At 39.1% G+C, this 17965-nt stretch overlaps 1 protein-coding gene across 3 annotated transcripts in view; it reads right to left on the reverse strand.

Moving 5' to 3' along the window:
• Positions 1-17965, reverse strand: part of LOC136857880 (aldehyde dehydrogenase family 16 member A1) — a 188573-nt gene that overhangs the window by 27297 nt on the left and 143311 nt on the right. For all 3 annotated transcript variants that reach the window (XM_067136912.2, XM_067136911.2, XM_068225325.1), the window contains exon 10: positions 8665-8926. In XM_067136912.2, coding sequence (XP_066993013.1) covers positions 8665-8926 — 262 coding nt within the window. The remainder of the gene's footprint in view (positions 1-8664; positions 8927-17965) is intronic.

The following is a 17965-nucleotide window of genomic DNA, read 5'->3' on the forward strand; positions in this document are numbered from 1 at the left end:
TTTATTGAAGAGTTTCTTTATATACAACATTCCTCGTACTTTTTCTTTTTTTTTTTTACAATTTTCTTTACAACATGGTTCATGTTTGTGGGTTACTGTAGTCACGTCCTAGTTCGTGACGGCTGAGTGGCCTAGTAAGTGGTCCTGAGAGTCGGGATACCAGTTGCTATGGAATGGGAGTGGGCATCTCGGACATATTCTGAGTCGTGGTCCTCCTTGTGCTCAGGCGGCTAGGACTATACAATCCACCGGTGGTCCATAACCCGTTAGAGGAGAGATCCTCACTTGGACTATGTGCAAGTAGGGCAGCATCCTGCTTCATGAATCGACTGAGCTCAGAACATTTTAAGCAAGCCTCGGACCTATGGGAGTAACGGAGTCCCACTCCCATTTGACAGGCGAGGGACTCCTTGGAAACAACTTGGCGAACGAAATGGAATTCGATGGGGAGCTATCAATATTAATGGGGCTTATGGAAGAAAGAAAGTAGAACTGGCTGAGTCAGCAAAGAGGATGCATCTGGATGTGCTAGGAGTAAGTGATATTCGGGTAAGGGGAGATAACGAGGAAGAGATAGGAGATTATAAAGTGTACTTGACGGGTGTTAGAAAGGGAAGGGCAGAGTCTGGGGTAGGGCTCTTTATCAGGAATACCATTGCACGGAACATAGTTTCTGTTAGGCACGTAAATGAGCGAATGATGTGGGTAGATTTGTCTGTTGGAGGAATTAGGACTAGAATTGTGTCCGTGTATTCACCATGTGAGGGTGCAGATGAGGATGAAGTTGACAAGTTTTATGAAGCATTGAGTGACATCGTAGTCAGGGTAAACAGCAAGGATAGAATAGTGCTAATGGGCGATTTCAATGCGAGAGTTGGGAATAGAACTGAAGGATACGAAAGGGTGATTGGTAAATGTGGGGAAGATATGGAAGCTAATGGGAATGGGAAGCGTTTGCTGGACTTCTGTGCTAGTATGGGTTTAGCTGTTACAAATACATTCTTCAAGCATAAGGCTATTCACCGCTACACGTGGGAGGCTAGGGGTACCAGATCCATAATAGACTATATCTTAACAGACTTCGAATTCAGGAAATCTGTTAGGAATGTACGAGTTTTCCGGGGATTTTTCGATGATACAGACCACTATTTGATCTGTAGTGAACTAAGTATCTCTAGGCCTAAGGTAGAGAAAGTGAAATCTGTCTGCAAACGAATAAGGGTAGAAAATCTCCAGGACGAGGAAATTAGACGGAAGTACATGGATATGATTAGTGAGAAGTTTCGAACAGTAGACATTAAGCAGGTTCAGGATATAGAAAGTGAATGGGTGGCATATAGGGATGCTGTAGTAGAAACAGCCAGGGAATGCCTTGGAACAACTGTGTGTAAAGACGGGAAAAGGCGAACATCTTGGTGGAATGATGAAGTGAGAGCAGCTTGTAAACGTAAAAAGAAGGCTTATAAGAAATGGCTCCAAACAAGGGCCGAGGCAGATAGGGAGTTGTATGTAGATGAAAGAAACAGAGCGAAACAAATAATTGTTGAATCCAAAAAGAAGTCATGGGAAGATTTTGGTAACAACCTGGAAAGGCTAGGTCAAGCAGCAGGGAAACCTTTCTGGACAGTAATAAAGAATCTTAGGAAGGGAGGGAAAAAGGAAATGAACAGTGTTTTGAGTAATTCAGGTGAACTCATAATAGATCCCAGGGAATCACTGGAGAGGTGGAGGGAATATTTTGAACATCTTCTCAATGTAAAAGGAAATCATCCTGGTGGTGTTGTGAACAGCGAAGCTCAAGGGGAGGAGGAAAATGATGTTGGTGAAATTATGCTTGAGGAAGTGGAAAGGATGGTAAATAAACTCCATTGTCATAAAGCAGCAGGAATAGATGAAATTAGACCTGAAATGGTGAAGTATAGTGGGAAGGCAGGGATGAAATGGCTTCATAGAGTAGTAAAATTAGCGTGGAGTGTTGGTAAGGTACCTTCAGATTGGGCAAAAGCAGTAATTGCACCTATCTATAAGCAAGGGAACAGGAAGGATTGCAACAACTATCGAGGTATCTCACTGATTAGTATACCAGGCAAAGTATTCACTGGCATCTTGGAAGGGAGGGTGCGATCAGTCGTTGAAAGGAAGTTGGATGAAAACCAGTGTGGTTTCAGACCACAGAGAGGCTGTCAGGATCAGATTTTCAGTATGCGCCAGGTAATTGAAAAGTGCTACGAGAGGAATAGGCAGTTGTGTTTATGTTTCGTAGATCTAGAGAAAGCATATGACAGGGTACCGAGGGAAAAGATGTTCGCCATACTGGGGGACTATGGAATTAAAGGCAGATTATTAAAAGCAATCAAAGGCATTTATGTTGACAATTGGGCTTCAGTGAGAATTGATGGCAGAATGAGTTCTTGGTTCAGGGTACTTACAGGGGTTAGACAAGGCTGTAATCTTTCACCTTTGCTGTTTGTAGTTTACATGGATCATCTGCTGAAAGGTATAAAATGGCAGGGAGGGATTCAATTAGGTGGAAATGTAGTAAGCAGTCTGGCCTATGCTGACGACTTGGTCTTAATGGCAGATTGTGCCGAAAGCCTACAGTCTAATATCGTGGAACTTGAAAATAGGTGCAATGAGTATGGTATGAAAATTAGCCTCTCGAAGACTAAATTGATGTCAGTAGGTAAGAAATTGAACAGAATTGAATGTCAGATTGGTGATACAAAGCTAGAACAGGTCGATAATTTCAAGTATTTAGGTTGTGTGTTCTCCCAGGATGGTAATATAGTAAGTGAGATTGAATCAAGGTGCCGTAAAGCTAATGCAGTGAGCTCGCAGCTGCGATCGACTGTATTCTGTAAGAAGGAAGTCAGCTCTCAGACGAAACTATCTTTACATCGATCTGTTTTCAGACCAACTTTGCTTTACGGGAGCGAAAGCTGGGTGGACTCAAGATATCTTATTCATAAGTTAGAAGTAACAGACATGAAAGTAGCAAGAATGATGGCTGGTACAAACAGGTGGGAACAATGGCAGGAGGGTACTCGGAATGAAGAAATAAAGGCTAATTTAGGAATGAACTCAATGGATGAAGCTGTACGCATAAACCGGCTTCGGTGGTGGGGTCATGTGAGGCGAATGGAGGAGGATAGGTTACCTAGGAGAATAATGGACTCTGCTATGGAGGGTAAGAGAAGTAGAGGTAGACCAAGACGACGATGGTTAGACTCGGTTTCTAACGATTTAAAGATAAGAGGTATAGAACTAAATGAGGCCACAACACTAGTTGCAAATCGAGGATTGTGGCGACGTTTAGTAAATTCACAGAGGCTTGCAGACTGAACGCTGAAAGGCATAACAGTCTATAATGATAATGTATGTATGTATGTATGTTTCTTTACAACGTATAGATGTTGGGACAGAAAATGGCTAGAAGTGGGAAGGAAGTGACCGTGACCTTAATTAATGTACAGCCCCAGCATTCGCGTGGTGTGAAAATGGAAAACCATGGAAAACTGCCAACAGTGGGGTTCGAACCCACTATCTTCCGAATGAAAACTGATAGCTACGTGACCCAAAACACGCAGCGACTTACACGGTGCATTCCTTGTACAATTACCTTTTGGCCCTATTGCAACTTTAAAATATCACTCTCTTGACAGTGTAACATTTAACTGGCCATAGGTGAAAACTGGGTGAGGTAAATAGAGACATTCATGTCCATTAACGTTTATTGATTGTGATTTTTAAAAATGTCAAGCAAATTGGAAATTGATGCCTCTTGAAAGAAAATGGAAGTGTTTAGTCAAATGTTGTTAAGTTAGTTCGAGGTAATGTAGGCACTCCACTCACTCTGCTTAATGTACACAAAAGCTCGGCGGCCGGTGATGCTCTTTCATTTTTAGTTCACGGGATTGCTGATAGGAGCGTCCTTTACAATCTGCCAGAGATTTAGGAACTGTTGCCAACTGTTATGTAAATGTCCAACGGACTATTGTTGCAAAATTTGTTACAGGTTGTAACCACTAAATTACTTTTTTTCTTGCTGTGCGGGCAGTATGCGCCATGGCAATAGTTAAGAGCTTCTCGAAGGGGGCGACTGTTCTCATGACAGAGCTTGGCCTGGATTTGGAAAGATAGGTTACAGTTACTAAATTACATATTCTTTTTGGCGTGTTTCTTGCTGTGTTTTTATTCTGTGCAGGTTGATAATGGAACCAGCGAGTTAGGAATTATGGGAATGACATCATGTTGGCCAATGGCCGTGCTTGTAGCTGGCCGGCTAATGGTCGATGGTGCGTGAAAACTTTAGTTGTGTTATAAAAGTAAACATACCTTTTTGGGTGGGCTCGGTGGGTACTTGACATTGGCAATGAACACATCTCTCTTCTAAAAGGATTTTCAGGTACAGTTCATATACTGTATATTTCTTTGCGAAGTTGTGTGTTATATACTGGAGTGCCTACACTAGGGCGCTACCGAGGGATTAGAGCTCTCTGTCCAGCTTTATCTCCAATTATTATTTCCAAATCTAAACATATATATATTTCTTACAATTAGGCCCTAATCTGGTGCCGTTTAGGAGGCGTTGGGAAACGTTCAGTTTATGGCTCCAATTTTTAGAATAAGAACATGTGGAAGCAAACCATTAATTCGTGAGCTTGCATCCGGGAGATAGTGGGTTCGAATCCCACTGTCGGCAGCCCTGAAAATCGTTTTCTGTGGTTTCCCATTTTCACACCAGGCAAATGCAGGGGCTGTACCTTAATTAAGGCCATGGCCGCTTTCTTCCAACTCCTAGCCTAGGATAAGACACATACATGAGCACCACTAGCCCAAAACAAAATGTACATTAAATGTGTTCTCTCTCAGAAACCATTTGGAGTAGGGCATGTGTCCATATGAAGATTTTTGCTTCAAATGATCTCTCCTGTCATATCCCTGAATATTGACCATTCCTCCTTGCACACCCTGTATATCCTAAATATTTTTCTAGTGCTCCCATGGGTATCGATGAAAAATCCATTCTCAACATTTGTGTTGTTTTATTGGAGCATGTCAATGATTTCATTAATAACTGAAAGATGTTCCTGGTTTATTATGAGTACCATGTCAGCTAAATCAAAACTGAAAATTAGCATATTAATATGACATGGAAGATCAACTTCCTTCGCTAACTACCAGAATGGAAGAAGTAGTTCACACCCTCGGTGTCAAAATTTCTTCAAAATCGCTGAAGCGAACAATATAGGGAGAGATGAAATGGAGAAGGAAATGTTAAAATTTATCTGAAAACATGTCAAGCTGGCAAATATAGGGAGAATTACATAAGACACAGTAAAATTATTCTGAATAGCTTCTTCTCGGCCAAGTGACTTCCTACAGCACAGGCTAGAAGAAGCAGATGGAAGATGTCTGACTGCGCATACGTGCTTACCTCCTTCCACCTCCTCTATCGTGCCACATACCTCAGCACTCTTATGGAACAGGCGACCTTGAAATACTGGTGAGCGCTTTGACCAATCAGAATGCTACATTGTTCTTTAATAATTTTAAATAATATGGCAAGAAATTTTTATGATTTTAAAGACACACTGCATATCTACAGGCTATCATCATAATGCTTCATGTTGTAAATCGGTTCAGCTGTTCTTTCAAACTCACTGTAACAAAAATCAGCCTATTATTTTAAATATTTTTTTTATTATTGGCTTTATTGAACATTAGCCCTTTATCTCTTAAACTTAGTCAGGCTAATTGCCTTACTTTGGGGAATGACTGTACTTAAAAGAGATTCTGGTATAAACTGTTTTGACCACATTAGAATTCTTAGAATTCTTGTGTGGTCATCCATTACAATTCTGAAGACTGTGATTGGTTCTAATTTGATCATCCCTTGGTCACCCCTTTTAGTCACCTCTTACGACAGACAGAGGATACCTTGGGTGTATTCTTCATCTGTGTCCCCCACCCACAGGGGGTTCTACTGCTCGAAACTTCTCACTAATCCTATCCATGTACTTCGTGTAATTTCCTCGTCTTGGAGATTTTTTACCCTTTTTCGTTTGCAGACTGATTTCACTTTCTCTATCCTAGGCCTAGAGATACTTAGTTCACTACAGATCAGATAGTGGTCTCTATCATCGAAAAATTCTGGAAAACTCGTACATTCCTAACAGATTTTCTGAATTCGAAGTCGGTTGAGATAAAGTCTGTTATGGATCTGGTACTCCTAGCCTCCCACGTGTAGCGGTGAATAGCCTTGTGCTTGAAGAATGTACTCATAACTGCTAAACCCATACTAGCACAGAAGTCCAGCAAACGCTTCCCATTTTCATTAGCTTCCATATCTTCCCCACATTTACCAATCACCCTTTCGTATCCTTCAGTTCTATTTCCAACTCTCGCACTGAAATCGCCCATTAGCACTATCCTATCCTTGCTGTTGACCCTGACCACGATGTCACTCAATGCTTCATAAAATTTGTCAACTTCATCCTCATCTGCACCCTCACATGGTGAATACACTGAGACAATTCTCGTCCTAATTCCTCCAACTGTCAAATCTACCCACATCATTCGCTCATTTACATGCCTAACAGAAACTATGTTGTGTGCAATGGTATTCCAGATAAACAGCCCTACCCCAGACTCTGCCCTTCCCTTTCTAACACCTGTCAAGTACACTTTATAATCTCCTATCTCTTCCTCGTTTAAGGTGAGATGTTCTTCACATTTTAGAGTTCCAGGTTTCTGGTATTCAGATTAGGAGTGAAATCTTCTGGAATTTCTCCAGTTTCATATATTTCTGTGAACAGTTAAAAAATATAGCCATGTGTTTCATCATCCAATCCATGCATCATTTCTCCAGTTTTCATTTCTTTCACACCCGTACGTTACTCTTCCTTTGTTAAAGAGGGTCCTAGTTGATCGCTTATCTCGGCTGGATCTTCATACAATTTTTTCTATTTATCGCTTCCATTAGCAATTTTTGTTTAATATGCTGTTACTACAGCCATTGCCTGTTTTGAATTGTTCCTTAATCAGTTCATAAGCTGTTTATATATTTCCTTTCTCCATCCGTTCCACTATTTCCTTGCACTGTCTCATTATGCATTCTTCCTTAGCCTTCTTTGCTTCTCTGTTGACTAGATTTCCGAGTCTTCTATAATATCTAATTCCTTCTTCACTCTTTGAGGTTTTGAATTCCCTTCTTTTTTCCAGAAGTTCAAGCACATATTCTGTAATTCATGGCTCTCATACTTGTTTAGTCATTTATCCTACTTCCTGATCCATAGCTTCTAGGATAGAGCATTTAAGGCCCATCCATTCCATTTACTTGGACCATTACATATTTCTCTAACCTTCTGTTATGCCAGTTTTCCTTGACTCTGTCTTGTTTTAATTTTCTAACACCACATCTGCAATATTTTTCAAGGTTCTTTCTTAATCTTGAGTCATATTTTAACAATGCGAGGTTCTGGTCACTTGCTACATCAGCACCTGGATAATTTTTGCATTGCTTGACTTAGTTATGGTATCTTCCCTTCATCATAACATAAACTATTAGGTATTGAACTTTACCTCCAGGTACAATCTAGGTCTTTTCGGCTGTTAGAACAAAGTGTTTGTAATTATTAGTCCTTTCACTTTACAAAAGTCTATTAGTAGTTGTGTTCTGTCATTTCTCACACCAAGACCATACTGACCCACAGTATTCCCAACTTTCCCTTCACCTACAGAAGCATTCCAGTCTCCAAGAATAATGAGGCTCTCATTATCCTTGATCATTTCCATCACTTCCTCTAATTGATCATCACTTCATCTGCAAGACTAGTTGTTGGCATGTATATCTGTGTCAACTAGTTCAGTCTCTATTCTCTCCATAACTATTCTATCACTGTATTGCACATAGCTCTTAACTCAAATGCCTAAATTTTGACTTAGTCTATCCCTACACCTGCATAACTTCTTTTTTCCCCAGAGTGTACAATTCTCAAATTATCACTCCAAAAGTCCCTTTCACAGGCCATTTTATTTCACTTACTCTTAATATGTTTGTCATGTTTAGCTATCACTTCATTTTTACGTTCTCTAGCTTTTCATATATGTTGAGAGATATTAATTTCCAAGTTCCTACCTTAACATGACTTGTCCTTCTTTCTCCCCAGCGCAGAGATCCGAACTGGGGACTAATTTTACCTCCAAAGCCCACCACCTTTGGTTACAATCACTCATTAATCACAATCTCAGAAATAATTAAACATACAATCAACCAAGTCTGCCTTTTAAGATGCAGTGATATATCATATTCTTGCATGTGGATACAAAGCTTCGATCATCAGAAGGCAGATGAGTGTAGACTGATGAAAGCAGAAATGAGATTAAAGGGAGGGGGGACGGAATGTTTATTCTATAATATTAATGTAAAAATAAGTTTTCTAAGTATATGTTTATAGAGTAATGTGGAGTTCTTTCCACTTAGGACTATTTCCAAATTGTAGATAAATTAATTATCAGTTTTACGTATTAACATAAAATTTTTCATGTCCCTAGATTTCTTTTGATTCTTAGGTAAATAATTTGTGTTATATCTACCTGCCTTCTGAAATCAAAGCTTCACAGCAATTACTTGAATAAAAGCATTTCAGGAATTCTACTCACTTGTTGCCTTCGGAGACAATAAAAGCCTTCTTTCCTTTCAGGTTTGGGATAGTTCTTGAGGAATTACTGTCAGGTCTTTTGTGACCTCCTCCGTAATACAGCTTATATGTATGGTCTACCTTTACAAGAGAATTATCATTGATTTTAATATCAGCAGGGGATACACTCTCAGAGTCCACTTGAGTTTCAAAAGCTTTGTAATCCATCTCATGACTGTCCACTATCCCACTTGTATTCTTTGGCAGGATATATTCCAGCAGACCTATTTCAATTCAATAAATAAACCAAAAAAATAAAATAAATATTGATACCGTAAAATAGCTTGAGAGTACAACAACATTCCATTACTGCTCTTAATTAATATTCATCAAAAATATTCATTATTTGGGGTTAGGAGTGTCTCTGTCAGGCCTGTATAGAACTACTTACATGTAGCAATAATTATTTGGAATAAGGATAGGCTGTGAGGTTGAAAATAATGTACTAAGGTTTTCCCATACTTCCTCCTGGACAAATGCTATGATAGCAGTTATCATAGCATTTGTCCAGGAGGAAGTACGGGAAAATCTGGCAAGTAAAATCAGTCAGGACAGTCACCAAAGGTCACTATGATTCACATATGAACCAATCAACTATGGCCTCCTACTTCTATTGTGATGTATGTCTTGGGATACTTAGATATGAAAAGGGTTCTATTAATTAAAACCTGAAGGATCAAATGAAACCAATTAAAAAGCAGTACAAACAAGATTGTTTTAATAGCAAATAAGGCCGCTGTGTACGGAAACAATTTATAGAGTAAACATGAAATAGGATCCAAACTTTCAGGGACTGCATGCCCGTAGTAAACCATGAGAATGTGGTTAAAATAATGGTGTCTGCAATGCTTCCTACTATCCCTTCTTTCAATAATAGGATTGGCAGTTATTATTATTTATCATGTGGATAATTATTTACAGTGGTATCACACAGAAGGAAAATTAATACTGGTGCAGCAAATATTGAGAAACAGACCAAATGATGACAACAAGCGAAATCACCTATCCTAAAGCCTTTGAAGAGGCATTAATGAATACATTCCTGCAGCTAGTAAACTGTTTTTTGAAGTACTCCTAAACAATGTGTATTATGACCTGATCTGAAATTCTATAATCACACAGTGGAGAGTATGACATTCCCCATGTATGGAGCATGGACTTGATTCTTCTAAGGTCACATCTAATTTGGTTCAGCAAGCACCAAGTTCTCTGAGGTAAAAGAAATTCTAGTAAATGCGTGAGGTCATCAAGCATGGGCTGTGCATGATTTCTTGGACTGTTAGCAGCTGAGGAAACTTCACATTGTTGTATTTTTCCTTCACGGGGCACTGCTTGTTGTTGTCTCAAATATATATTACTTAGAACACGATGTAAGTGTACAGGGGTATATCCTAAGTGCCTGATATATGGTGGCATTAAGTTGGACATCCACCTTGTTTACATTTGTAATGATCATCCTACCTGCATTCAGCAATGTCTCATCAGCACGGAAAACCTTTTAAAAGTAGGAAAGATCAAAATATGAAGATAAAGTTGGAATTCAAGGGAATAAATTGGGGCAAATATTCATTTATAGGATGAGGAATTGGAATGATTTATCAAGGGAAATGTTCAATAAATTTCCAAGTTCTTTGAAAACATTTAAGAAAAGGCTAGGTAAACACTGATAAGGAATCTGCTACCTGGGTGACAATTCTAAATGCAGATCACTGATGACATATATTAGCAATGCTGTAGCTAAAAATATACTGTAAACCAATTCACATATACCCATACTGCTGGTCTACTGTATTCTAGAACTATCTCCTGATTATTTCTGACGTTGCCTTCCATGTTGTATGTGGTGATCTAGAACTTTGTGTTGACGTGTGGTGTGGTGACTGGTAATGATTCAGGCTCCTCCTCTGCCTGACCATATATAACCTCATGCCCAGTGATTCAAATTGCCTAAAGCTGTTCAGAGAGGAGGTATGGAGACTTCATAACTTCTACTCCTAGGGTAGGCTCTTATCATTAGTGTGAGAACTGCTATTTTTTCTTACGACTGACATGGACTTAAGAAGTACCTATCACAATGATGCAGTCTAGTTAGATGGTGCCTTCAACATGTGACCATTTTCTTTGGTCGACATATTCTGGCCTACTATGTGATGTTACTCTGTTGTGCAAAATGCAGTAAGCTAGGGGCCTAATCCATTTAAAAAAATCATTAAAATCCAACATTTTTAAACTCTCAATGGTATTTTGGGTCGATTTGTGTTGCGAGTCTCTGCATATAACCTCAGCCTTTGTGGATGGGGTTAACTTCCAATAAGTAACCAGGAGAACCTCACTCCTACAGAGTGCATTGCCAGGTGGCAGCTAGGGGATCCCTACAGTATGTAGGGCTGGTTGAAATACCCAATACAACCTGCGGACTACCAGGTAGCCCAATTCCTGGGGGCTTTAAAATATTGGGCCCCCTCTCTCCAGGGGTCATAAATATGGAGGGCCCTTGCCCTGGGTTATGGGTGAAGACCTCAACAGCATCTATGGTGGAGAAGATGGCCTTCGGTATGGTGGAAATGGTGGAAGGGGCAAACCTGTAGCGTCTGTACTTCAGAGGAGCGGCTACAAAAGGCGTCTGACTCCATGTTAGGGTCAGCCTAATTTGAACCTAGCAGAAGGTAATAAAATGCCTTTGGGAGAGGCGAACCCATCGTACAAACAGCCTTAAAAATTAGAGCAAGTGAATCGAGGCTGCAGAAAATGCTAGGGCATCACCCTGAAGTGACGCGCAGTTCCCGGTGCTCTGGGGGAACTGTGAGAAGTGGGCTACCAGACATCACAAGAATTGGCATCATCAATGTCATGACTTTGAATGGCAAAGTAGAAGAACTGATAGAGTATATGGAGAAGAAACAAATAGCAATGATAGGAATGAGTGAGACAAAATGGCAGGGGAAAGGTCAAAAAGAATTGAAGAAAGGATATAGATTATATTGGAGTGGAGGAAAGATGGCAACAAATGGTGTTGGTGTTACACTGAGAGAAGATCTAGCGCAATATGTGGACAAAATTGACCAGATCAGTGATAGGATAATTAAAGTTAGACTTGGACTTGAGTGTGGAATCAAGGATTTTATACAGGTTTATGCACCCCTATCGGGGAATGCAGATGAATGTTTAGAAGAGTTTCTAGAAGGACTGGAAAGCTGTATTGAAGACAATGAGGTTATAATAATGGGAGACTTGAATGCACATGTTGGAACAGACAACCAGGGAAAAGAAGAGATAACTGGCCCTTATAGTCATGGAAACCAAGATGAAGAAAGAGATTTGGTAATAGATTTTTGTAGAAGGAATGGATTAATTGTTGGCAATACGTGGTTTAGGAAAAAGAACTCACAAAAATTAACTACACATGGTTGGGGAGATAGAAACACACAGACAATGATTGATCTTATTCTGGTGGAGAAGGAGAAACGTAGACAACTGGAAGATGTTACAGCAATGCCAAGAGCAGATTTCAAAAGAGACCATAAAGTGGTGGTAGCCAAATTAAGACTTGGTAAAATAACAAAGTTAATAAAAAAAAGGGAAAGAAAAATAAATGGATGGAAGTTAAAAGAGAAAGAAATAAGGGAAAAGTTTCAAGAGGATCTGAAGAAAGAAGTTCCCAAAGATGACGTGAACAGTGTGGAAGAGGAATGGATATGTTTTAGAAATGGTTTTGTAAAGTGTGCAGTAAACTCCTGTGGAAGACCATCAGGGAGGAAAAAGGAAAAGGAGACTCCATGGTGGAACAGCAGGGTAAAGGAAGGAGTTAAAGAGAAACAAATGGCTTGGAGGAAGTGGATAGATAGCAATAGTAAAGAGAATTGGCAGAAATATAAAGAAACCAAAAAGGTATGTAAGAAAATAGTACAAGAAGAGAAACGGAAGAGCTGGGAAAGTTTCACAGAAACTTTACAGGAGGGCATAAAGGGAAATAAAAAGGTTTTGTATGGTTTGGTGAAGAATAGTTTGCAAAATAGGGGAGATACAAAATTTGTAAAAACTTAAAAAGGGCAGACGCAAAGAGATGACATACTAAAAAGATGGGAAGAATACTTTTCAGAATTGCTAAATATTAAATACAGTGAACTGGTAGATGAGAAGGAGCAAGAAGAAACAATAGGGAAAGAAGAAGAACAAGAAAAGGAGATATCGATGTTAGGAATAGAGGAAGCCATACAAAAGATGAAGAGCGGTAAAGCAGTAGGAGTGGATGAGGTAACTACGGAAATGATAAAAGCAACAGGACCAATAGGGCTACAGTGGCTGTATAGATTATTTAGAATAATCTGGAGGAAGAGAGAGACCCCAGAAGAGTGGGGAAAGAGTTTAATTTTCCCAACATTTAAAAAAGGTGATAAAAAGGAATGTAATAACTACAGAGGGATCAATCACCCTTATTGCCCATATAGCTAAGATATTTGAGAGAGTATTGGAAGGAAGACTGAGGAGGAAGCTAGAAGGAGAAATGGAAGTAGTATGGTTTTAGGAAAGACAGATCAAAGTTTGACCTGATCTTTACATTAAGACATATAATGGAGAAAAAATGGGATTTTGGGAAAGACATAGTGATGACATTTATTGACATTGGGAAAGCTTATGACAGTGTGCCCAGACAGTAGCACGGGACACATTTAAGGAAAAAACAAGTTAACAGAGTGGAAGTGCAAATGATAAAAGCTATGTACAAAAATTGTGTTAGTAGTGTGAAGACTAGTATAGGAAAAACAAAATGGTTTAAATTTGAAACTGATCTCCAACAGGAAAGTGTACTATCCCCCATACTATTCATCATAGTCATGGATGAAATTCATAAGAACATTAAACAGAGATTGGGAAGACAGGCAACAAAAGCCATGTTATTTGAAGATGATATAGTGATATGGGGTGAGGATGAAACGGAAGTGCAAAAACAAGTAGATGTATGGAATAAAGAGACAGAAAAATCTGGGATGAAAGTAAGCACAGAGAAAAGTAAAACAATAGTGATAACAAGGCGAAGGAAGGAAGGAAGGAAGGAAGGAAGGAAGGAAGGAAGGAAGGAAGGAAGGAAGGACGGAAGGAAGAGGAAAGATAAAACTGAATGGTAAAATTCTGGAAGTAGTCAAAAGTTTCAAGTAATTGGGAAGTGTGATCACAGAAGATGGAAAGATAACCGAGAAAACTGGGAAAAGAATACAACAAGCAAACAGCTTCTACCAGAATGTAAGGGGTATTTTGTGGAACCAAGATGTCCCGAAGAAATGTAAAAAAGTATTATGAACACATACTAACCTACGCAGCTGGATCGTGGACTACAACAAAACGAGAGGAGGGTAGAATACAGGCAGTGGAGATGAAATTCCTAAGAGGTGTCGAGGGCAAGACCAGAAAGGATAGAATTAGAAATGAAGAGATAAGGAAAAGGACAGGAATATTGAAACTTCAAGACAGGATAGAAAGAACAAAGCTAAAGTGGTATGGGCATATGATGAGAATGGGAGAAGAGAGAGTGCCAAAAAAAGCTTTTTCAGAGAAGTTAACAGGAAAGAGACCACGAGGAAGACCCCAAAAAAGGTGGACAAATTCAGTGTGGGAGTGCATAGAGAAGAGGGGAGGAAAACCAGAAGATGTACTTAAAAAAGGAGAAGAGTGGTGGAGAGACAGGCAGTGATAAAGGTCCTTGATTCACAACCTGACCCGGGAAGCTGGAAACGGGAAATGAAGATGATGATGATGATTGTGTTGCGAGTGGTCTAAGCTGACTTTCCTTAGCAAATTCTGTCTGAGTTACTTCATGGGTTGGATTGCTAGATCGCAGCATTTGACTACATACTTGTTTTGAACACTAGTGACACCGTCTCAGAAATGTATGGATGTAATATGAACATTCTCCCTTTTCTCTTTCTCTCAGATGAAAATTCATGCAATCTTACATAATCATGTTTATAACCTGGGGTGTTCATGCGAATGACTAAGTGAAATGTTCTAAGAAACTGGTTTTGGAACTTCACTCATGTCCTGATTTGAGCATTATTTTATGTGAAAGTAAAAATACATTTCTAGATACTTACTGGCCTTATTGTTCTGCTTCACCAGTTATTTCGTTTTTTAATGTCGTTATTGAGTTTTCACTTATTTCAAGTTTGTGACTTGCTTATTCTGATTAACCATCTCTTTCATCTGCTGGGCCATTGTAATTTTATTACTATAATTATGTGTCCAGGGTTCATCTTCCAGTCAACTAATTTACTCCCTTCTTTTTTATCTCTGATTGTTATTCTGGTAGGTAATGATTATTCAAAATATGTGTTATTGCAGGTCAACATCCTTTGTGGAAATAAGAATCAAGTTTGATTCATTTGGTATATCAATTAGTGTTTATGTAAATCATGTGTTACAATCTTGTAAATTATGCTAGTCATGCTGTGTATCTTAAATTTGTACCTTCTATTTGCGAGTATTCCTGAATCAAATTAAAAAGGGTTAGTTGATTTGTTTTATTTTGTCGATCATTTACCTGCAGCCATTCCTTGTGCATTTTCCTCTTTATTTTTGAATTATGATACTTTATTTTGTGTCTGTACTTGATAATCCTTGGATCCTTGTGACTACTGGGTTCTAGTGAACCCATCTCTTCTACTTCCCTGTGCAACTGTATTGTGTAACCTTAGCTCTCTGCTATGATGACTTTTGATTAGCTGTTTTCAAAGTAACATTTGTGTATGGTAAAATAAATTAAAACATGTATCTTTTCTGCCTCTGTTCACTTCTCTGAATTGGATTTGGTATTCTGTGGGTTTGGATCATGTACCCTGATTTTTCAACATATTAGTTTTGATATGCAATACATACACTGACAATACCCTAAAATACACCAATACTGACATAAATTGTTTTCACGCTGCAGTGTACACATTCTGGTTCCATACTGATGACCAACACTCTGTTACTGAGTATACCAATGCCAGGGCTGCAGTGCACAGAGTTTCTGCTTGTGCTCCTCGCAGGGTTCCTTCCAGTTTCCTGATGATATTACTCCTGCTCTTCAGTTTCTCTCTGTTATGAGGTGGGGTTTGTATGACACTGAGCAATTGAGCATGATTCTTAGATACTTGGGTTGAGGGTTGTCTCAGAAAGTTACTCTTATCAATCAATCGATCAATCAATCCTGATCTGCATTTAGGTCAGTCGCCCAGGTGGCAGATTTCCTATCTGTTGTTTTCTTAGAATTTTCTTAAATGATTGCAATGAAATTGGAAATTTATTGAACACCTCCCTTGGTAAGTTATTCCAATCCCTAACTCCCCTTCCTATAAACAAATATTTGCCCCAATCTGTCCTCTTGAATTCCAACTTTATCTTCATATTGTGATCTTTTCTACTTTTAAAGATATCACTCAAACTTATTCGTGTGGTTTCCCATTTTCACACCAGGCAAATGCTGGGGCTGTCATCCACGCCATCACTCCTCTGACAGCTCGGAACATACCATTTAATGATATAGATGTTGATTCCATATTGCGCCATATCCTGCTGGCTCATTTGGCATATTCAGTTATTTAATTAACGTGGACTGCAGTTTGATGGTACAGAAGTTACGAACTAGAGTTGTGACTGGAAGTAAAGGAGACAGTCAGGCGTGAGATACTAGCCAGTTTCCTGATGATATTACTCCTGCTCTTCAGGAACATCTCAATCGTGAGAGGCTACAAATTTTAATGCAAGTCAGCATTGAACGCATGTGTAAGGGAGCGTTAGACCACTAGATGAGTTGAGCCAATGAGAAATTAGGTGTGTGGCTACTTTGAATATTGGAAAGCGTGAAGTGAGGAATTCAAAATGACCAACTTTATTCTGTGTGTGCTGTGTTCATTGTGAGATAGTGGTTAGTTCCGTTATTTGTAGCTTTTCCACAGATCTGAGTATTATAAATATGTGAGAGTAAATTATGAAATTTATCTGAGCCGATATCTGGTTTATATGAGTGTGTTCAATCATTATTTCAATGAAATATAGAGATGTTAAGCAAGACAATAGCTCTGATTGGTTGATTGTTTGAACGTCCGGGGACTCCCCTAGCGCTAATGACTGCTGGAAACGTATTTAAGCTCACCACTCGGTGGAGGGTCCTCCTTTTGCTATTCTTCGTTGGCGAGTCTACTTCGGTACTACCTCAGTGTACGCGACACGTGGAGCCGCTGCCATGTGGGCAGAGTTTGACTTTGCATGGTAACACAGACCAAGAACAGTGTTATTGGTAGCAGTGAACAGTATATATCTAAATCTAATTACATTTAATTGCCAAGTGCAGGATAGCACTAATTCTTGCAGTAACTGAGCAAACTTAACTTTCCGCTGCAGTCTGGTAATAAAGCGAAGGACTCGTCCGTATATTACCATCGGTCGGGTCGTGAATGCGAGAGAGACTGTTCGTGTGCGTTTCGTATCCATTGGGCCGCTATTATAGCCAAGTATTGAACCCCAGATACTCATTTTACTAAGTGAATAATGTACTCATATTAATTTATTCACGCAGGCTCCTTATTTACAACCTAAAGTGGGGTTAATATTGTGCGACGTGCACCTAAAGCGGTGAAGGGAGACTGATTGTACATATATGTGTTGCTGTTCTACAGGAACCTGTTTCAAAAGGATGGCTTCACCAGGAGAAGAAAGAAGAATTAATCAACATGTGCAAAGTGTGTTAGGCATAGAGTAGAGAGCAGTGGGAGTGATTATGTAAATCGCTAATGACGTCATGGGAGTTACAAAGTTAAGTGGCATGTGATTATTATAAATGGCATGTTTTATGAAATACGTTAAATGCTAGTGAGGATTAGGTTAGGGATTTTAGTGTAAATTTCAGTCAGATGGCATGATTTCATTTTGTATTGTTGTACCTGTAAATATGGATAGGATTGTGATGCATGTTATCTTTTTCTTTTTATTGCTCTATAATTAGATAGTTGGGGAATCGAGAGAGAAGATAGGTTCAATTTGATATTTGTTTTGTGTGTATTTGTGCATGATATATTTTAGTTTAGTGTTATTCCTGTGTTTTCTTTATGTAAGGGTTAGATAGCTGCAATCATCAGTATTAAGAGTAATACACTCGCAGCATCGAGATTAAATTTATTTAAATTACACAGAAGTTAGGTTCACATAGGCTGCTTGGTTTGCATGAATTTTTAGGAGCTGTAAGATGTATGGAGCTGCATATGTGTCATTGAATTTAAGTAGGATCC

The sequence above is a fragment of the Anabrus simplex genome, chromosome 1, assembly GCF_040414725.1.
Source record: "Anabrus simplex isolate iqAnaSimp1 chromosome 1, ASM4041472v1, whole genome shotgun sequence".
In the NCBI taxonomy this organism is placed as follows: Eukaryota; Metazoa; Arthropoda; class Insecta; order Orthoptera; family Tettigoniidae; genus Anabrus; species Anabrus simplex.